The 23,301-nt window shown below is 42.1% G+C and overlaps 2 protein-coding genes across 2 annotated transcripts; one reads left to right on the top strand and one right to left on the bottom strand.

Annotated features, from left to right (window-relative positions):
- The first annotated feature begins 481 nt into the window (after nt 1-481).
- Nucleotides 482-7,031, top strand: opn3 (opsin 3). The gene is made up of 4 exons (XM_070916309.1): nt 482-895; nt 3,072-3,391; nt 5,858-6,109; nt 6,759-7,031. Exons 1-4 carry the CDS (start codon nt 577-579, stop codon nt 7,029-7,031), a joined length of 1,164 nt encoding a protein of 387 aa, XP_070772410.1. The 5' UTR covers nt 482-576.
- Nucleotides 7,032-8,586: 1,555 nt separating this feature from the next.
- Nucleotides 8,587-22,198, bottom strand: kmo (kynurenine 3-monooxygenase). Its single transcript, XM_070916221.1, has 15 exons — nt 22,118-22,198; nt 21,781-21,850; nt 21,488-21,585; nt 20,235-20,324; nt 19,470-19,518; nt 17,714-17,801; nt 14,975-15,140; nt 14,771-14,842; nt 13,159-13,280; nt 12,465-12,612; nt 12,328-12,385; nt 12,151-12,233; nt 10,595-10,696; nt 10,443-10,502; nt 8,587-9,059 (listed from the first exon to the last, which is right to left on the bottom strand). The coding sequence occupies exons 1-15, from the start codon at nt 22,178-22,180 to the stop codon at nt 8,913-8,915; spliced, it is 1,416 nt and encodes a 471-aa protein (XP_070772322.1). The 5' UTR covers nt 22,181-22,198; the 3' UTR covers nt 8,587-8,912.
- Nucleotides 22,199-23,301: the final 1,103 nt, after the last annotated feature.

A 23,301-nucleotide genomic window follows, 5' to 3' on the forward strand; every position in this document is an offset into this window, starting at 1 on the left:
GTAAACACTGTGTGTGAAAGAGGTGAAATATGCAGTCTTGCATATATAAAGTATTAGTCCCCAGTTGGTCCCCACAGTTAGTCCCCAGTTGGTCTCCACATCATCACATTTCTTTTGCAGACTTTGGTTTCAAAATAAAAGTGTGAAATATTCAAGCGTACACAACATAAAGTGAAATAATGCATCACCTGTGCATTTATTTATTTATTTATTTATCTATTTATTTATTTTACATCAGAGGGCACGTTAGAAACGTTGTTCTTAAATGCTTCCTCTGTGTATATTTCAAACGTTTAAACACCACATAACACGGCCCGTGTTCGTCGCCAAGCATGTAGGTCAAAAAACGATTTTACTTTGAAAGTACAGCCGGGAATATGGGCTTTACAGTCCGCGCGCTCTGACGGCGGTACATTGACCCAGTTTCAGAGAAAGGCAGCCTCGGGTTGGTTTGAATCAGCAGCGCGGGGAGCGCGTGGAGGAGCGGCGTGTGGAGCCCACAGTCTCTCGTGTGAAGGACGCGCGCCCTCACCCCGCGCGCAGCACAATGCGTGACACCAAGTTTTCATCCGCGCGATGAATCCCGCCAACGACACCAGAGCCGGGAGAAGCGCGGAACATTACCTTTTCGCACTTGGCACCTACAAACTTCTGGCTTTCGCCATCGGGACCATTGGAGTGTTCGGCTTCTGCAATAACGTTGTTGTCATCGTACTCTACTGCAAATTCAAGAGACTCCGGACGCCCACCAATTTGTTACTGGTCAACATAAGTTTGAGTGATTTGCTGGTTTCCGTCATCGGGATAAACTTTACGTTCGCCTCGTGCGTCAAAGGCGGGTGGACTTGGAGCCAGGCAACATGCGTCTGGGACGGCTTCAGCAACAGCTTATTCGGTGAGAGAAATCAAATGAGAATGAGGAGCCAAGTGTTTATTTACACTTGCGTGCATTGAAACTTTTTTTTACTAAAACAGTTCAAGACTGTTGTATTAAACTGTTCACCCCTCATTTCCCTTCAGTATCTGTTCCTCACAAGTGGTCACTAAGACATTCTGACATAATTCACAAGATGAGCAAATGCAGCCTAATGTAATGTAGAAAGCATGCAGAAGGCAGAGACGAGCTCATCCACAACATAGATTATTATATAACGCAGGAAAGCAGGATATTTCAAATAGAAAGAATTTCTATAAAATGCATGTAAATATAGGTAAAAGCTGAACATCATTTTTTTTCTCCTCCCTGTTAGCTCTTGTGCACAGTTCCTCACATCACTTGTGATACAGACTGGCTAAAACACAGTTAACTGAGCTGCTGTAAAAAAGATCTAACGACCTTGAATCCCTTTCAATTATATGCTATTTTTTTTTTTTGTGTGTGTGTTTCTTATATAAAGTGAGGCACATTCTGCAGGTCATTGCTTCATGCAGAGAAATGTTTTTTGCCACCTCCATCGCGCCTACAGCTTCCATTTCACTGAAACATGATTGTCCATTTATTACCAGCGTAACTGTGACTGCAGTGACTTGTGAATGAACACTAAGGGTCATTCTCCAGGACCCACCCCTGTAGGAATTACAGCTCAGGAGGATGGATGTGTGATAATGAGCTCATCAGAGTGAAAGCCTCAAGCCTTTTGCTGCTTTATCAGCAAACCAAATACAGAGATGCACTGGATGGCTGCCCTGTCATCTTATTGTCCTTTAATTGACATTGGCTTCTTTGCACATCTATCGAAAGAACACGTTTGCCTGCCTCTGTCGTGTGCCACCACAGCTGGCAACACTGCAACGCTGACTTTGTTGATCTGGTTTGCATTGCAAATATGCCACAGATGAGGATTTGAAATCCAAAGCATGCAACATTGGTGTTTGCATCCAGATTTATTTTTTTTTTTTTAATCCAAGATGTAGGAATGTCTTCGTTCATCATTTAAATGACATTGAACGGAAAGGATGTGGTGTCCTGCTGCTTTGGCCCACACTCAGATGGGTAGGACAAACCTGGCATGGTGATTTCAATTACAGTGACACCACATGGTGATAACTCACCTGCCCCTCCTTTGTCAGTCACAGCACAGTACAGCAGCTGAAAATGTTCATACTCTATGTAATGTGTGTATTGTATGTCTTTTTTACATGTTGTAAAACCCCAAGGTTATACAGGCATGATTTGTTATGAACATCACAGATCTGAAGAGCCGGGCTCCCAGCACCTGCACCTGGTGAAATGAGTACAGTATATGGCTCCCTGCTGACACAGGTTGTAATATAAAAACTCTGTGTCCTCTAGTCCTCTTGAGTGCACGAACATGCTGTCATCTATCCGCCTTATCATGTGTATTACTCAGACGAGGTTGGTGTCAGTGTGCCTGACACACACACACACACACACACACACACACGGGCCACAGGGGCTGCAGCAATAAGCCCTGGCAGTTCTGTCAATGCTCGCACGTCCTACTGAAACCCTAACTGGGTAGCTGCGGCTGAAACAAGTCACTGTGTAGTGTGTTTGTAATTTGTGTGTCTGTTCATTGACACTTTTCCTGTGTTTGTCCCATTAATCAAGAGATGTAGAGGGTCTTACGAGTATGTGATTGGATAGATATATAGATAGAGGTTATGTAGGCGTGTGTGATGTTTATTGACTAAAAAGACGCAGAATCAATTTTAGATAGTGTACTATGACTCTGGCAGGCAGATGTGCTCTTCGACTTACATGCCGTATAAAAGTGGGAACAAGATGAACATAAGAGCTACAGATATTTGAATGTAAGATGCATACGCCATCAGAACCAAACCACTTCACTTTGTGTGGAAAAGGCAGGCTGTACAATGCAGATGCAGGTCTTAGAGGCGCGTGGGAATGAAGACTCTCTTTCTGTGAGTTTTCGAGACAACAAGATGCTTGAATGTGATGTTCAGCACCAAGATGTTCAGGATTCTGTTTACACAGAGTATGATGAAACATGTTTGGTCCAAAGAGACGCTGAGTAGCCTCTGACCCAGATCCTGCTGTGCGCGCTCTGCATTACTCAGCGTGGTTGTCTGTCTCCCTCCACTGCCAGGCATCGTTTCCATCATGACTTTGGCAGCCCTGGCCTATGAGCGCTACATCCGGGTGGTCCATGCTCAGGTGGTGGACTTCCCCTGGGCGTGGCGGGCCATCGGCCACATCTGGCTGTACTCCCTGGTCTGGACTGGGGCTCCTCTGCTGGGGTGGAACCGCTACACGCTGGAGATCCACCAGCTGGGCTGCTCCCTGGACTGGGCGTCTAAGGACCCAAATGATGCCTCCTTCATCCTCTTCTTCCTCCTGGCCTGTTTCTTTGTGCCTGTGGGCATCATGATCTACTGCTACGGGAACATCCTCTATACAGTGCAAATGGTAAATCATGCAAATGTGTTTTTTTCTGTTCAGTTGTTAGCATATTTAATAAATTATGAATGGGCTCAACTAATACACAGAATGAATTACACAGACTTGCTGATCAAAACCTTTAGACCAAACTCTGGGATGGAAACATTAAAGATGACAATTGTGCTCCTCCCCCATAAAAAAAAGTATGTAAATTATAACAAATTTAACTCCATCTCGTCCCATTTGAGGCAACCTTCAGATTATATACACTTCAACACACTTGAACTGTACTTTTACTGGACATTTCATCTGCTTTCATTTTTTGCTCTTCTACCGACAATTCAACTGCTTTCATCTTTTAATCTATTAACATCTAATAACAACAGATCAACTGCTTTAAGCGTGTACAGTTTGAGTGACACCTCAAACCCTTTCAGGTCTTCACCTTCAAACAACAACAAAAAAACTTGCTCCGCAATTTTTGCTGCAACTTTAACCGCCATTGTCTTTCAGTTACACATGAACTGACACTAATTTATTTCAGCACTTCCTGCTCAATTTATCACCTATACCATTTCAACTCTTTTCAGCATTTGTACTTCAACTTCATTTATTGCTCACATTCAAAGGGAAAATGTAGCTTTTATCAGCTCTTCCATTTTAACTTCTTTCAGTATTTGTATTTCAACTGTGACTACTTTAATTAAAGCTTCAACTGATTCAGTATTTCACCATTTCAAATGTTATAACTGAGCATTTTTTAGCAGTGAGCACGTACATATTTTATGTAAAATAAAGTATTAGATGAATGCTGAATACATGGGATATTATTACTTTAAGCCAAAGTCTGTACAGATACAGACTTTGCAGACGCTTCATTTAATGAAAAGAAAAGTCCTTGACCCTCCCTGACCAAGTGCTGCCTTTCACTCCTTTCATTATGGGCTCTATTATCATAATATGCTTCAGTGCCTTCAGGGCTCGTTCTGTGCAGTGGAAATCATTGAAAAGCTCATTGTTCATGGCGCCTATATTAAGCTTTAGAAGTGGAGTACAGTATCAGTGGTGTCTTTAGTTGCAGAACACAACCTGGTGATATATGACATGAGTATGAGTTAAGCATTTATGTTCAGGTTAATGATTCCTACAAAAACACAGGAGAAAGTCTGAGAAGGTGTGATAGAAACTGGGGGGCCTGTATATCATCTTCATCTGTTTGTACCAACGAGCAGATGGCCACTAAAGTGTTTGAACAGGTTAGCAAACGTGTAAATGAGGAAAAACACTATGCAATTCTCATCAAATGACCCAGATGTCTGTCTGCGTCACAGTTTGGTGCAGCTGTGATCTTTCCTACCCTAAGTATTCACAACCTTGAAGGAAGTGTGAGCACAAAACTCCCTGAACACCTCAGAGGCCTGGGAGGACTCATCATACGTCAGAGCATTTTGGGAGATGCAAGGAAAATCTTCAAAGAGAAGTACTCTGGCTTGGCTTGATACAAATGCTGTTGGAAAAACTCGCTGCAGATATCTGAAAGCCTGTAGAACGATAGGACATCGATATGGATGTAGATCACAAGAAATGTTGAACATAAATAAAAACTCAATTCAGGAATAAAAACAGAAGCTGCTGTCTTGAGGGAGTCAAGAAAATTCCATATGCTTTATCATCTCATCACTTTATCTGAAGTCAGTCACCGAGTCTGAGGTATTACAATATTGTCTCCCTGAGCCATCAATTATAACCAAGATTATGGTAATAATGCTGTATAGTGAGCACTTACAAGCAGGGAAATCTCTCTGTTTTGATAAAACTTCTTCTATTAATGATTTAAAGCGATGCTATGTAACTTACACATTCTTCCTCTTGCAAGTAAATAGTGAAATTCATTAGAAATAAAGACACTGTTTCTCAAATCAATAACCTGCTACAGTTTTACCTGGTCTGGTATGATAATGCACTTCACTGGCTCTTCTCCACTTGTGCTACTGTTACACTGGATTACAAATACATTCAAGGTAATTTAAGTCAGTTGTTCCCAATCTGGGGGTTGGGACCCCTCGAAGGGTCACAAGAGAAATTGAAGGGGTCGCAAGATGATCAGCGGGATAGGAAAGAATCAATGAAAAACGTTTCTGCTACTCAAAATAAGAAAAAAACGTCTTTTCTTGGGAAGTACTGGGAAATGTTGGAAAGTTTAGTTTTTCAGGACATTAAAAAGACGCAATCATCATTCTTTGTGTGCATTGCTATTGCATTGTTGTTACATTTGCAGCCTGTGACGAGGCGTTACAAATAGGCACGACTTGGCTTGGTTGGAAACCGCTGATGTAAATCATTCCTGACAAATGCTGCATGATTATTTTGGGATGACATTTAAACCTCATGTAATACAAACAGTCAGACGAGCAATTTGAGAAACTTAGTAGTGTAATTGCTAGGCCGAAGTCCCCCTCAGGATAGCATCTTACTCTCTCTTGTTTCTTGTAGCTGCGCTCCATCCAGGACCTCCAGACGGTTCAGATCATCAAGATCTTGCGGTACGAGAAGAAGGTCGCTGTTATGTTTTTCCTGATGATCTCCTGCTTCCTGGTGTGCTGGACGCCCTACGCTGTCGTGTCCATGATGGAGGCCTTCGGCAGGAAGAGCATGGTCTCTCCCACAGTGGCCGTCATCCCCTCATTCTTCGCCAAGTCCAGCACAGCCTACAACCCCCTCATCTATGTGTTCATGAGCAGAAAGGTTTGTAGTTCTACTGCAGTAAAGACCTTTTCATGTTTGCAGGAAGAAGCTCTCAATTCTGGGTCGACTTTAAGACCTACAAATAATGGGACATCAGTTCACTGTGTACCTCTCCGCTCTGTGTAGCTGGAGAGTTCTGCTTGGCCACTTCCTGTGTTTTTAGTCGATTATTTCACCCTCCAGTAACCACAGCACCACTGAACTCTCTTTGGACAAATAGGGCAAATCAATGGCATCTCAATTAGGGAGTGATGATTTGTTTCTCCTCTTGTGCTGCTTCAGTTTGTGGTTTGAGTAGAAAGTATTTTTGTATTTGTAAAAGAAACACTTTTTGTAGGTGCATTTCTACACAAAATAGTGCAGAATTTGATTTCCCAGAAGTACATTTTTGAGAGGACAAAAATGTGGGAAAAGATCTATTTCAAAATGAGAATAAAATACTCATCATAGTACTTTTTCCTGTAAGTCCACTGCCTTAATATTTACAGTATGCATGTATTGTGTGCGTAGGAGTGAAATTGTCACTTATTGTCATTGTCATTGTCATTTGTCTGTCTTGGTTTGACAGACAAATTAGTGAGGAAAGGGGGCTATTCCATCCCTCTGTGAAACACCACCCTTTAATCTCCTCCATCTCATCCTCTCACAGTTCCGCCGCTGTTTGCTGCAGCTGCTCTGTTCGCGGCTCTCTTGGCTGCAGCGCGGCCTCAAAGAGCGCCCCCTGGCTCCTGTCGAGCGCCCCATCCGGCCGATCGTTGTGTCCAGGGCGTGCGGCAGCAGGGACCGACCCAAGAAGAGGGTGACCTTCAGCTCCTCCTCCATTGTCTTCATCATCACCAGCAATGACTTCCACCACCTGGATGTGACCTCCAAGGCTGCAGATTCCCAGGAGGTTAATGTCATTCAAGTGAGGCCACTGTGATTCACCAGGATTGGACTTCTCACCCCACCACTCAGTATGCCTTAGGACCTAACATGCAATTCCAAGCCAAAATAATCCTGTCTGACCTCCCTGGACATGTCTGCGTCTACACACAGTGACAGACTTGTTGCAACTAATTGTAAATATCCAACTGTCAGCCCAAGATCTCAACTGAACCTATTTCCTGACAGTGTTTTGTCTAAGCAGGTAGTATGAAAGTGTGACATCCTCATCTAACACCAGCTGTGGTGGTATAAGTACGTAACGATGTAGTTAAGAACTAGTCTAATGTTTCTCTTTGGTAAAGAATCACACTTATTTGTCAAATATGCCACACAGCATATGTGACAACTGCAGAACCGCGTCGAGCATTTAGAGGCCGGCGGAGTTATGGACCCGAGTATGGATCAACATGTGATTTCTTTGGTTGGTACCCAACTGCAAGTGTGTAAAATGGAAAATAAGCCTTAGCTCCTTAGCCATAAACCATAATACACAAACTGACACTATTGTATATGGATTCAATAAAGAGATGCTATTTTAAGCTACCTAGCTTGTGTACCTTATCTCATTTCAATCTAAATCTGCAGTGTGACGAGAGCAGTCACTGTGAAATGACATTTGGTGGATTTATATGTATGAGGACTACAGGAGTGTAATTAGATAAGAGGAGATTAGACCGGGACCTCAGTATGCTCCAGTGAGACACTCCTTTCATAACCTCCTGGGCTGTCAGCTATGAATAGACTTGATGAATGGATCTCCATAGCTGATAAAACCCTTAATAAGTGAAGATGTGTGTGTGTGTGTGTGTGTGTGTGTGTGTGTGTGTGTGTGTGTGTGTGTGTGAGTGAGTGGTCTTTGTTTTTATGCTGGTTAGTTAAAAGAACAGTTTGACATGGAAAATACACTTGTTTGCTGCCAAGAGTTAGATGAGAAGATTGATACAACTCTAACGGGTGTCCGCTGAATATGAAGCTATAGCCAGGAGATGGTTAGCTTAGCTTAGAATAAAGACTGGAAACAGCTCGCCTGGCTGCGAAACAGGCTTCTGCGTGCATCTTCCAGCAGTACGCAGCTGGATCAGGTGGTTCCCAGTTCCGAGGACAGACAAGACACAATCAGTGCGCTCCAGGCCCTATTTTCCCTTGAAATAAATCCTAAAGCTTGCTGTTTATGATATGTATATCTTGTTTGTTTAACCCGTACACAAACCTGTGTAACAGTGGGGTCTTGTGGGAGGGTCTTGTGGGAGGGTCTTGTGTCCCTGCGCCCTGCCAAGAAATAGTCTAACACAAAACCTCCCACGTATTTTGTAATATATCAAATGATAATGTTACAACAATGTGAAAGGGGTCGCTTGTAGTGATGAACCTACAGAGAATTATCACCAGAATCTGCAGATCCCCTCTGAAGGTATTGGAGAATTTGTTGATCTCATTCTGCATAAAGTAGATGACGTTGAGAGGAATGGTGCCGAAGACAGGAACTATGAGCAGAGGGAACATTTATTTGCCATTCATGTACAAGTGTCTATATAAACTCATACGGCATACGTACCATAGCTCATTACTGACATTTTTGTTTCACATTAAAAACTGAAAAAATCCATTTTTGGGCTCCTTCAGTCAAACCATTATCAGTTAAACACTGATGAAATATTAGAAAATGTTATTATCAATCATTCTGACTGGTATAAGTTATGACAATCATTATTACAATACATTAATTTGCCTGCAGAGCCTTCATTGTATTCATTAGAGGATTCAATCAAACTCTAATTAAAATGTGGATGCTCTCAGTTCATTCTAGCGTTTGATGCTCCAGTCTTTGCACTTGTCTGTCAGATCAGATCAGTCAGATCGGAGGCAGAGCTGGTGCTCAGGGGCTCCTGAGGGCCACAAGCCTGTTCCACATTTGCTCAGCGGGAATGATGAGCTTGTTGATATCGGGAGGGTTTTTAATGAGCAGGTAGGAGCCTCCCAAAACAGCTCCTGTAGCGCTGAACAGCAGGCCATGGTTTATCACCTGAAAAATAAAATGTAAAAAGTTGTTCCTCACACCCTCCCGTAAGGCTTTGTAAATGGATTCCATTTAGAGGAAGAACAGTCTCTCAAAAGCATTAAGCACAGCACAACTGCAAAGAAAACGCCCCGTCATGCTTTACTTTACGTCTTTGGTAACACTTTATCATGTGGGTCCCATAGTTTTTAAACAATTTGGTAGAAAGGAACTGACATGTTAAGGTAAATTCATAGGAAGGACTCATTGTAATTGGTACTTTGAGCAGAGAGATAATCAATTCCTATTAATTGCAGGTGTAACCAGTGCACATCAGCTGAACATGTAAAAATGTGTCCACAAACTACACAATTACATACATTTAAAATCATATAAAACAAAGCAGACAATTCAAAAATGTGGAGAATAAATGACTTTTAACTTTTTAAAGGTTTAATGGACCTTGGTTTCTTGGAAGAAATTCCTCTGAAAATCAACAACCGCTTATTAATGTAACGCAAACTGACTATTCTCAAATAACTCACTCACAACACAAAGTCTTTTTTTTTTAGTACTTTCAAGTTAAATTTGACTATGAGTGATGTCTTCATAGTACCAACATTCAGGAAACACTACAGCCACGCTAGCAGCTCTGTGCGGCTGAACTGTCTCACATTGACAAAGCCAATGCGCTGATGTTTAAGAGGTATAATGTTTATCATGTTCATTATCTCAGTTTAGCGTGTTAGCATTTGCCAGTCAGCCATGTCAACCTCATGGTGGCGCTAGAGGAAAAGTTGGAGGGTCACCAAAGTAAGTAGGATTCATCCTCTGGGGACCGTGAATGTCTGTAAATCCAATAGTTTGACTTTGCCATCGGTAAAGGCAACAAAAAAAAAAAACTCTATTTGTCCATGTCAATATCACACTATTTTATTATTTTGTTAACAATGATGTCCTACTACTGTATGTGCTGCTTATATACAGCAGTAGGACACCCCCCTCCCATAGAGGTCATTTTGCCCTTTGTCCAGACATCCCTACGAGTTTAAACAATTTACAGAGGAGGCTGCGAAATCCCCACTGCCTGTCTGACAGCGGACCATTAGCGCAGGAGCCATCAGCACAGGTCAACACAGTGCCAAGGTCTCATCTACTGCCAAATGGGAGGAATCAGAAACATTTTTTGTGCCGTAGAGCTCTGTGTTTGTGGTAGAATAAATCAAATGTTTCTAAAAGGGGAAGTATTTACCCAGTGAGAGTCACATCATGCTTTCATGCTCAGTTACTGCAACTTCAAAAGAGTCTCGAATTACAATACTGAGACGTTCAAAGGTATGAAATATCCCTAAAACTGTCAATTGTATGCAGGAACGATGAAATTAAAGAGTCTAAAGAGAAGTGTCTTACTTTGTCTTGCCAATGCCAGCGCTCCACAGCTTCATGGTACCTTGTCCTAGTGAAAGTGACCTGGAGACAGTGAAGGGCAACAGCTGATATAGACTTGGTGGTAGACCAAGCAATGTGACTGTGACAGTCATTGTGTTTATTAGGACGCTTACCATTGTGTAAAGTGGAATTATTGTCTTTGGCATGAGGAAGTGGAGGAGGTTATCGACATGTTTTCTGAAAAGGAACCATTTGGAGTTGACGTGGGCTCGCATCTGAAAACAAAAAAGCACACGTTAGTAAAGTGAACCATCTGTCCTTCGTGTTGTGATGTTAAATATAATCACACAGCCATATCAGAATCTCCAGACGGCCTCCTCTACTCTCTTGGGCATAACTGCAGCAGAGGGGGATTAAGCTAAAACAAAGTGCTGCGGCCTGTTTTTAAGGTCTGTTCAAACAAGGACAGTGCTGACGCATGAACTTTAATAGACAGACGGTTAGGGAGCTGTCTACCTGTCGGATGTGATGGAGTGTAAATATCTACAGATAAGTGAACACCCCGAGCCCAAGCTGACTTTCTTATGATTGTGAATGGCCTGTCCATACATCTCATATACAAACAGTATAAGCTATTAATTATTAATTAATGACCTCTTTAATTACTGGTGTTAAATTAGCTGACTGGCAGTGGCAGGTGCTGTTAAAGGTCGAAGGAGCCACTTAGTTCTTAACATCTTCACAGTGAATCATTGTTTGTGTGGAGTAGACTGCATCACTCTCAATCAGTCACTTCTCCTGACTGATTGTTGCCCACAGTTAGTGAGGAAGTAACTGACGTTACTCTAGTACTGTACTTTTGTGCAATTTTGACGTACTTGTACTTTACTTGTGTATTTCCATTTTATGCAACTTGTACTTAACTTAATTTCAGAGGGAAACATTGTACCTTCATTGTACATTTCATTTACTTTTCAGATTAGGATTTTACATGTAAGACATGTACTCAGTCCAGGATTAATGATGAATGATGTTTTGACTGGTGACACCATTCTCTGGCCTGACCTAGCCAGTGGTGGAAGAACTGCTCAGATTCTTTACTTAAAAGTCCTTGAAGTACTAGTTACTTAAAGTAAAAGTAACAACACCACAGTGTAAATACTCTGTTGGAAAGTAAAAAGTCCTGCACACAATATACAGACACTCAGCTTCTTAATCAGACCTTACATCTACTTTGTATCTGTTTATTCACTCTATATTAGCTCTGTTCTCGCTCTTACCAACTCCTGAGAGAAATATCTGGCTCTTCAGCAGCTAAATGCTCCAGCAGGTTCACCAGCTCGTCGCTAACTGTGTCTGTCTGGTGTTTGGTGCTGGGCAGGTGGCGAAGAACCAATCAGAATCAACGCTGATAAGAGAGCGGTGAGAGAGAACCAATACAAAGAGCTGAAAGAAGCTATGACGTTCTGTAGAGCTGAGGGGAACTGCAGGGTTGTGGATCAATTAAAGCCATGAACGTATGACTTACTTATGGAGCATTTGTATTCTGCGGTATTGTTACTTTGCACTAAGTAAAAGAGCTCAATACTTCGTCCATCACGTTTTTTGTGTCAAAGTTACCACCTCCATTTCTAATAGATACCATAACCCCACGTGTTGCAATGTTGGATAAAGATATGCTTTTTAAAGTACGTGGTTAAATTGGACATATTGAATGAATATGCATTACTTCGATGTAGTTGTACATGGCCAGGTCTGCAATGGCGTGGTCGTCTGGAACCCGCACCCTGGTATACTCGGGCAGTACAGCACCTGGGCGGATACACAAAGGAAGACAGGCAGACTTTCTTATGAATTGTCAGTTCATCCTTTGTCTCTCATCTTTGTACATTTAAAAAGTACTTACTGAAATCCTCATTGAGCTGTTCCATTATTTCATCAAAGACAATGCAGTCCTCAAAGCCCTATAAAGCATGAATGGATGAATGAGTCTCCATTTTATTGTTTGCGGTCCTTTCTTCTCCTCCATTCAGTGTTACTTACAGCGTTCATCCCCTGCCCGTAGAAAGGCACCACTGCGTGGGCCGCGTCGCCCATAAGAACACACTTGTCACCAATGTGATATGGGGAGCACTTGACAGACACCATGGCCTGCCCGGGCAATCGGAAATAATCCCTCTTGAGAGCATCACTGCGGGACACAAACGGAAATAAAGCAATTACAAACTCATTTTGAGCAATTCATTGTGACAGTTGCATGTTTCTAAATAGACTCGGGGTTTTGCTTGCTACTAAAGCATCTGTCACATCTGAGTAAGCTAAAACAACCATGCTCTGTCTGCCCTGGTGAAGTGAAACAGCCAAGCAGAGGAACCAAAGCATGTGTTCAGCTGTTTATGCCTGAGCACTCCAAATAGAGCTAACCCGGAGAGGAAGTGAGTGAATGAAAGCCTCGAGCGATTCTACAGCTCATGACTCCAGCATCTCTCCGTCACCCACAACACACGATTCACCTCAAATTAAAACCTCCCCGCACAAAGCCGTGTAACTGTAAGTCTGCAATTTCACACTTCATAGACCATGGCTGCGGATGTGGCTGGAGACGACGGGGTGATGGGAAATGAAAGTGGTACGAGAGGACGGCTTGGCAGGTCGGATGAAGAGATAAAGGCAGAGGGGTGAGAAAAGGGGGGGAGCAGAAATGAGAGCTAGGGGTGGAGGTGAGAAAGTCACTTACACTCCTATTAGCGGTATGGCGTCGGGGAAGTATTTCTGGAAAAACTCGATGACTTCATCTCCAGTGGTGATCTTCTCAAACTCGTCAAAGGGCATGAAGAGGGTACAGGTGAAAGTCTTGTCCTGAATTAGAAAACAAACACAGTGCAGTCTGTTGTCAGTTCTCAAATCCATTGTGACACACTTCCGGTCAAGTTACATCGAGCCACCTTTGTTTACACTGAGACATAACACTTACAAGATGAACCTTTAAGGTAAAACATGGAAAATAAAGTAAAACAAAGTACAATATTTACCTCTCAAATTTAGTATAAAGTAGCATGAAGTGGAACTACTCAAGTAGAGTGTACTTAAGTATAGTACTTGAGTAAATGTACTTAGTTACTTTCCACCACTGATGGTCGTATGCTGATGTTTAGCCGGTGTTGTGTTCACCACCTCAGTTTAGTGTGTTGGCATGCTGACATTTGGTAATAAACCCAAGTACTGCAAACAGTTATGGCACGACATAAAAAACAGGTAAGACTCATACTGAAAATACATCATCATTTTTTAGATTTCTTCTTCATTATTTTGTAGAATATCTAATCTAATACATTCGTGTTGTTCCACAGTCTGGTTGCATTCACACCAGTGTCAAACATTTATTGCAGTTTTGCCCTATTCTATATGCTCTCTTTGTATTTCTACCGATGCAGCGTAATCTGTGATAAAATATACTTAACAGAAGGTTCGCTTGTGTGTTCCCAACGTCCAGAATGAACCCTTGCACTCACAAAAAAAGAGGCAACCTTTAATAAACACTGCATCCTGTGGTATACTGCACACACACACAAGACATTTGTTATATTTTTAATACAAGTTCACTTGTGACTTTCATGGGTCTGAAAAATCCTCCATCATGAACTCATTATAGAAGCTTCCATCCTCGATGCAAATGTAACGGCCAAACTCCACCCAGTGCAAGTGATGGATGAAAGTGCACTGAGGTTGTGGGCGTGCCATTATGTGCCCATCTAAGCAGGTCCTATCCATCAACATCACAAAGTCCTCCCCGAGGACCTTTTAGCACTGTCTCTGTTACCATGGCATCCACAGCAGCAGCACGGATGTGTTGTTTTATTTTTTTTCTAAGCCATAATGTGTTCCTGGGAATTAGGCCGGTGAATGACACTGCAAATGCACTCCACAGTCAGCTGCCTTAACCTGGTCTCACTGGGGAGACGGACAAAACTGTTGAGCTGAGTCAGCCACGCAGAAAAATCACTGTGGGATTCAGAAGGACAGGAGAGACGGAGAGAAGTCTGACAACAACAGACAGCGAGACTGATGAGAAGGAGGACACAACTGCTGTGTGAAAAGTAGGTAAGATTTCTGAGGAGCAAGCCTCTGCAGGCTACGAAGCGTCTGTAAAAGAGGCTAATTAACTCTATGAGGACGTCCCCGAGGTCAATCATGCCCTGAAATGTTCTGAAGTGATTATGCTTTTGTCTTTCTGTAACGGCCAGTTGTTGCCAACAATAAACAGCGTACATTGCTCAATTTACAACTGTAGCTTGAGAAACAGTGCAGCTGCAGAACACAAGAGAGAAGGAAATAAAATCCACACTCACCATGTTGGGCAGGGCGATCATCATGAATGTGTTTCGGGGCCAGATGTGCAGATAATTAGGCTTCATGGCGAACTGGAGACGGTGATGATGATGAAAGTGGGACGAACAAAATGAAATAAACAAGAGGACATCTGCAATGGCGCCTGAACATTGTGAGTCTGACACTAGCTTCAATAAAAGCAGGGTACTGTACAGAACACTGACCTCTCCATTGATGGGTGGCATGGTGAGCTCCATGTAGCCGTGGGGGATGTAGGTCTGGCTGTAGTTGAAGCGGCTGCGACGGAGGAATTGCTTGCGAATGGCAGAAAAAGCTCCATCACAGCCTACAATCAGGTCTACCTTGATCTCCTCCTCTGAGCCATCCGACCTGAGAAACACAGCAGTTGCATGACAAATCAACGTCAATGCACAATATGCCGACATCCTTATGTATATAAGCTAAATCACTAGATTCTAGCTTGACTGAACAGGTTAATCCTTTTCATGCTCAGCTTGAGGGTCCTTGACATTACAAAAGATACCAGTAAGCAGTCTACACATTAAATAATTTAATGAGCGAAGGCAACTGTTCAGTCAGACACCCTCACCAGGCTTCTTAGAAGTAATGTCCCAATGCCCACGCTCCTGTCACCCAGGCTGAAACCCAGGTGTGTACAAAGTGTTCCTTTGTGGATGTTTAGCCTGAGAAAAAGTCTGATGCAGACTGAGAGCTGCATGTTTGAGCCGTTCTCACACTTGGCCTTTTCATCATGCACACAGAGGACTTTGGGAGTATCTTTTCCTCTGCAAGAGTTCACCTTTGCTTTCCCATTGGGACATTGGAATACTTTTTGTATTCTCCAATGTTACGACTGCACTTATTCCGTGCACCTATTTCATATTTTTTCACATGGAGAAATGAAAACGGCCTTACAAAACTTAATCTCTACAAACAGATATCTGCATATGAATGCAGAACCTGAAGGCAAGGGACAAGAATTTGTTATCGGAAGCGGTCTGGTTTCCATTTGTAGTCCAAGTAGTATTGACCAATCACGTTTTAGCGGGCTTTGGTTGCATGCACGTAGAACCGTCTGTGTGGAGAGCAAAAGAGGCAGCATGCATTGGCTGAAATGCAGTCTGGGAACCCATCGGCTAACGTCTGACGATGTCAGGCCGTGAATTTTAAAATCAGAGGTCATTTTGATAAAAGATTATCTTTTCATTTAACTTACTTACAAGCTGCTCACCAAATGTACAGTATTTCATTGACACTTTAAATAAATAATGGTTATTACAGTATCTGCATAACATACCTAATTAAAGGTCATGGCTTTTTCTGATTCATAGTCATTTCACTCAAAGCCATGGTGGTTACACATGATGGCATCTCTGGACACTATAAACACACAGTATGTTGCTTGGTACATCGGCTCATTGCCTTTAAAGGCTTCTCCAGCAGATAGTCAGAACTCCCAACATCCCTGGCCTGGAGTCTGATGTGCCACATGGAAAAGCTTCCTGTCATAGTTCCAAAGTAAAATGTTGGCTCTGAGATCTGACTCTGTTCAAGGGACGGCGCACATTAAAGACCCGAGTGGAAATGCTGGCTCCTCTGTTAAACTCAATGTTAAGTACATCTGAATATATTCTTGGCACTCCATCATCTAATTTAATTATACGTGCCGATGTGTTTACTGCCAAATTCCAACCATTTAGGCACCAATCAAAATTGCTGCAGAGTCTTATTAATTATATTATTCCTGACCCCATAGACATTATTGTATGTACTCATGCATTCACAGTCACATCTTGTATGATGCTGTTCAATGTCATTTTGAGAATTTTAACAAAGTGGATGTATTATTAGTTCAATGAGGCATTGAAATTACAGTTGCTGCATGAAAACGCTAAAATGTGCACAGCGCCCAATGAATCTGTAAATTGTCCTAGTGCAATGTAAATCTGTGGCTTCCTAATTATATTGCTGTGGGGCTCGGTGATAATCCTTTTGTTAACCGCACATGGCTGCAGCATGGGAAGTTGATTTCACATTGAGTCTGCCCACCACAGTGATCAGAGATAATACCTCATTAACATGTTATTAGAATTACAACAATAAGGTAGATTATTGTACGATCATAGAGCAGACTATAAGAAGAAAGTGGGTCATGTACATCTATTTTATGCTGATGGCTATCTGTGAACATTTCCTGGCTAGTATGGGAATTGGCTCAGTGGCATCGGGCTCCTCTGGTACATTTAATTATACCAGCTGTCATAGTTCAACTACAGGATAGAGGGATGGATGCGCCCTGGACGTGTAAGGTGAGTTTTGGATTCAAGGCACACTCGCAGCCTTCAGGTAAAACTCGGTTCAATTAAAGTGCATGAAAGTGTTTGTTCACTGTGGCAATAACGGCACAGTGACTCATTCTGATCCACATTTTTTAACTAGGTGCATGTTGGACCACCAGGCATTCAAAATGAATGAATAAATGGAAATGACAACACACACACACACATCAAATGGATTTTTGCACATTTTAGATAAGGCTGAATTCAATTTATAAACACAGTTTAACTGTGTTAATAATCCCCTGCAAGGGTACACGAATTCCCACAACTAAAAAGACCTGGAGGTATTTCAGTGTTAATTGGGTTGTAAATTGTGTGTCACGTTTACCTCAAGGACAGCCAATTACAGAGCAACAAAAAAAAAAGACGGGTTTATCACCCACCCAGATCTCAGGCAGTTAACACGTACAAGGCCACGTGTGTACATGTAGCAACCCGGAGGGAACATGATCAACAAAGCCGTTGTTAAAACAAAGAATCCAAATGAGCGGATCGTCCTCATCGATTGCCCTCCATGTATTGTGTGTGTGTGTGTGTGTGTGTGTGTGTGTGTGTGTGCAGTGAGTGCAGGGGTGCACATGTGTAAGATCGGTAACTATTTACCTGACAAAGGTCATTAGCCCTGTTTCAGCACTCCAGTCCTGCAGTTTGCGGTCAAAGTTCAGCTTTGTGTTGGGATATGTCTCTGCCTCTGTGGGAGTAAAACGTTACAAAAGGAGCTTATATCACACATGCAGGCGCGACGTAACAGCAGTTTACTGTGACGGGCAGTGTCTTGTTAAAATACACACGAAGCCTTCACGGTTCCAATAAAATGCAGGAAGGACACCGACTGTGAGCAAACAGTTAAATCAATCAATCCCCCGCTGAAGGGCAACAACTCTCATGCTGATTAGCATGAATCTCGTGAACAACGCAGCAGTCAGTGTATCTGGTTTTGTGGAAACCGATGTTTAGGTTGTCACTCTTTCCGAAATCTCTTTATCTCAGTGTTCCCTGCAGGAGTCCGGATCGGCCCTGATAAGAGCGACGGCTTCACAATCGGCCTCTTTTTCAGCGCACTCGGGCAATGTAATTAAACACAGGCGCACATTATCTCCGAGCGCCCGCTGAGGCGCTTCATTAAATATTAGGCAAAATCTTTCTAGCCAGAAAAAGACTAACACATGCCCTGACGTCCCCTGAAGTCCTCATGCAGTTTAAAGGCTCGCATGGAGCTAACGCACAGGGACTCTCTGCTGGGGGGTGAGGCTCAGCTCGCTGGCAAACAGCATCATTTAGGACAATCGGTGCGGAGAGCGAGTACGTCTTCTAACTTGGAGCTTTGTGCAGAGTTCATGAATTAATAATGTATTGAGGGTACAGACGCAAAGAATTCAAGAATATGTATTAATATACTGTATAATGTGCTGCTTGTGAAAGTTGACTGGCGATACTATGTAACTTGTGAAAAAAGAAATAGCACATTCTTCCTGACACAAATAAAAAGTAGCATTTGTTAGCAAGAAAAGGCACAGTTCCTCTCAATTCAATACGCTAGGGGGGGTTAGCTGCTACCCAGTAGCTTACGGCGGTTAATGTTAGCTAATGTTCGCAAACTGAAATATTACATTTACTGACTTTATGGCTGTGTTCACAACCACTACCTCGTTGGCTCACTCACTACTCCCTATACAACAGACGCCCAGTAGTTAACTCTACAGTGAGATTTCGGACACTTGTGAATCATCGTCACTTTGCGAGAGTCGCACATCTGCATCTATAAAAAGTGACGCATTTCATTGTGGGATTGCGGGCAGAAGGCTGCACACTTGGGAAGTGTACCTGCCATGAACGCTACTTTTTTCTTCCATCGTGGGAATATTTTAGGGTGCATAAAGTTCACACATTTGGACACTATATACTAATATATAGTACATGGGGAGTGATTTAGGACGCGGCCTATGACTCTGCTCCACTTGTGCTACTATGGCGCTATGTTTTAGCATTTAGCTTTGTCCCATAGTTGCTACTTGTGGCTGCAGTAGTTAAGTTCAGCAAAAAGTTATTTAGTCTCACTTTAATTTAGTGAATCCACTAATACATTTCGGCATCATATTCCATCATTTAAGACATGAAAACGACATGTTAAATTGCCATCAGATTACCGTGAGGGGTGCATGTCTGAGATGGGACTAAACCTTTTTGTAAGTCAAATTTTTTTTGGGTATTTTCCTTTAGGACAGGTGCATCATTTGAATGTAACATTGCCTTGGCTATAATATGGTGATTTCAGCAGACATCGAGGACACCGTGTTCAGCATTAATGCTCCAAGGCTATTTTAGCTGAACAACGGGGAGACACTATCGTTGCTCTTACCTGTTAGCAGCTCTTTGTTCAGATTGGTTCGGTCGACTGACAGGATGAACTGAAAGGAGGAACGATCTGCATTACAGTGCAATTCTACCACAGCTTCACAAACAGCACTGTAACACTGTTCATTTAAAAAGGGAACAGGAGCCTCTCTGCACTCATGACTCTACATGCTTCCACTGTCTTGCTTGTACATTTTTGTTTTATTTAACCATGCAAGTTCTCATGAGATTAAGAATCCCTGCCAAATCGGCTGCAGTGTGATTAACTATTTTCAGACGGACGAGCCATACATGCAAATAACAGAGACACATTTTATAATTGCATACAAACCTAATTTGTGTTGGACTTCTGTTGATATGTGACAAAATGTCAGTCTGACTGCACAAGTTGTCACTTGTACTGTTCATCATTTGGTGCATCCATGAGCCACTTCTGCTAACAAACCCCAGCGTGTGCGCACATGTTGCAGTTTCTTTGTGTGCCGTTGCATGTGAGCAAATAACAATCCAATCTAAGATATGTTATTAGCACTAGCTAATACAGGTCATTACATTGTCTTGTTACTAGTTTGAATGTCTTATTGTAAGGCTACATTGCAGGACCTCCTCCGTGAGAATGATTAGCATAGTTCTATGCACAGAAATATTAAGAATATACAGTTCTTTTGTAATTGGCAAGCGGATACGATGTCACTTTGGTCACAACCTGGCTCTTTCTGTGCTTTGCATGATAAAATATATGTTCACATCACAACAATGGCCAGCTTACCTGGCCTTTCTTGCCATAAGGGATCGAGCACTGTTTCCCACTCAGGGAATGGATCATTCTTGCATGCATGGGGATTCCCTGGGAGACAATCTGAGGAAAAATGATTAATACAAGGGGTCACATTTTAAAAATGACACTTTGGATAAATATATGTATTGTATACTATATTATACTTTGCACAGGCAAAATTCATGTTTGTTTTCAGTCTTAATTTATAAGTGGTCTAAGTGGAAACAGTGGTATCATGCCGTGGACAGTCCGGCTACTCCATGTGGTCACCCAGTATCTGCCCTTCAAAGTATATGTGCAAACCTTGTAAAGCAGGCCTTGTTTTGTCATGCTGAAAAGTCATGCAAGTGTAAAAAAAAAAAAAAAGGGTCTGATGCAGAGTTCTCAGGCGTGCATAACACAGTCAGTGCAGCAAATGTGGACCAACAAAAAGATTGCTGACCTCAGATAAGACACCATGAACAGGCTGCAAGCTACGAAAGCAGGGTGGACAGATTCCCTGGGGCTTGGTCACATGCTTAATATTTCATTATTAGAAATCCAGCTAAACAAAAAAAATGAAGGGTTTCCACCCGCTTGCCTCCACTTCTGTCTATGATGTGTGGTTTAAGAGGACTATACGGTCACATGGGCAGAAATAATGGATGACCTAAACATATATGCTACCAATTCGCTTCTTGCCAGATAGGCTGCTCGGTGGGTTTGTTTATACCAATTAGTAAATGTTCAATAATGTCCCTTGGTTGTTACTTGGGAAGTTGCATGTTAGGCTATCAGCAATCTGTGCACTGCGCAGAAGCAGTGAGACTTGATTTTTGTGAAAAGTTCATGTACACCTGACCTGAGCAGGGCACATGGGAGAAGTTTACCTTCAGGGCAGAAAGACAGGACTTTCACCCAGGAGACCGTCAACGTTGACTTATTATTTTGACCCAAACCATGATCTTTTCCTAAACCTACAAGTAGTTTTGGTGTCTAAACCTAACCGAACTGAGACCGTTTCACAACGTTAATCACGTTTTAGAAAGGATTGCTGGCAGAAAGGCCTGACGCCTATTAATGTTTTTTATTGACTGGCCTCCTGTCATTTTGCAAAAGTGCCCCCCCCCCCCATCAAAGCAAGTTGAGTATCCCTGTTTTAGACCAATAAAAAAGCAAGACCACCATGCCCCGGCAGTCCTGGGAGAAACTTTACCTCATTTCCACCTTACTAGGTAAACAGTGAATATACGTAATCAGCATACCTTCTCCTCCATTCCAACATGCTTCAGTGCTTGCCGGCCCCTGTGAGACAAAGCCAGGTTGATGCTTCTCCCCTTCACAACTTTGGCGCTCCGGATATCTGACAAAAATCAGACACAATGTTTCAGTCTTACCTTTGTGAGCTTTTGGTTATCATTACCATTCACCTACGTGTGTGCACACCGTTCAAGAATATTGTTATTTTGATGTGTGGCTCTAGTCCTAAGAGAGAGGAGTGATGCGACAATGTTATTTGCTTAGCAAAGTAGGTTTTAAAGAGAGCTTTGAATTCTACCTTCCCGGGTTTCAAAGACTTCCACATCAAAGCCTCTTTTGGCAAAGAAGCAGGCATTCAGTGCTCCAACCTAAAGGGTGAATGGGAATAAGGGCAGTTCTTTGAAAAGTGTGCCAAAATCAATACTTTACACTGTCATACAGAAATGATTATCTCTTAACTATACAATATTAACACCGTATAGGCAGTATTGCCATTCTATCTTTTTTTTTTTAACCTCATTTCCTTTATTCCACACTTTTAAGTGCAAATACACATTTAACTGCTACATCCAAAAAAAGACAGTCCTCTTCTTTACATTCTAAAAAGCTGTTCCACTTTCATTTTCTTTTCTTACCAAACCACCGCCTACCACTGCAACAACTTTTTTCTTGGTTGATCTGTCGGTTGGTTCCTCCATTGTGCTTCCTGCTGTGTGGTGGCCTGACCCTCTGGCTGTCCAGCTCACAGTGATTTATAGAAGCAGTGGGTGAGCATTGAAAAGAGGAGGAGCAGAGCGAGTCCCATGAATGTCCGTCTCGAAACCAGTTCCTCTCTTCAAAGCAAATACAAGCTACAGATAACTGAGGACTAAGCCAAAACACCGCTGTGGTGTCAAAAGGGCCAAAACCAGATACTATTTGCTCAACTTATTTGGGTGGAACATGAAGACTTTACAGTAACGTCTTAGAAAAGCGCTGCCTGCCTATCGGATATTAAGCCTGCGGGTGCAAAAACATGCGTTAAAAAGATCCTAAAACGACCTGCTAATAGGTTGTCAAAAAAGCTCCTAAAATGAAATCCTGTGTCTTTATTGTGTCGTTCTTAGTAAAAAAAAAAAAAAGAATAAATGGCCATTATTTTCCAGGGGTCATGTGCAACCGTAAAGTAATGTGATTACTAGTGTGATGGATTCCTGCTCATAATGTCTCAAGTAGTAGTGCATGTGATTGACACGTCCAAGTAAAGAAGTCGGTCGCCATCTAGTGGCTGTGTGATGGCAGCAATTTCAGCTACATAACCACAATTAAAAAAAAAAGGATTATTATTATTAATGGAGCAGTAAATAGGCTACATACAGTGCGTGTACAGATAAGAAGAGGGATGATTGAAAAAAAAGGAATGAAAGTGCCCTGAACCTATTTTTTCTCATGTTCAAATAGGCCTAGTTCTTGGCTACAGTGTCAATTAGTTCATTTGCTTTTAATGTATGTGGGAGTTTCAACACTACCAGGAAAGTATAATCTTTGCCCATCTCGTTGCCTTTAAAATAAAGAAAAACTTACGGAGTTGTGTCATTCGCTCAGTCTTTCTTCCCTTATTTTTTTATATTTTTTATAAAATGTTTAGAATCCATCCAGCATATTTTGTGTATGCGATGAGACAACAAATGGCAACTAGTTTCTCTACGTAATCCACGGAAATCACAACGACATTTAAAATCCAGCCTCTGCGGCTCATATTTTACTATAACTGGAATAGAATTCTAAAAGTAAGACCTCTTACGTTGCTACTTTTACTAGTAATTGCTTTACTGAACAA

The sequence above is a fragment of the Enoplosus armatus genome, chromosome 12, assembly GCF_043641665.1.
Source record: "Enoplosus armatus isolate fEnoArm2 chromosome 12, fEnoArm2.hap1, whole genome shotgun sequence".
Taxonomy (NCBI): Eukaryota; Metazoa; Chordata; class Actinopteri; order Centrarchiformes; family Enoplosidae; genus Enoplosus; species Enoplosus armatus.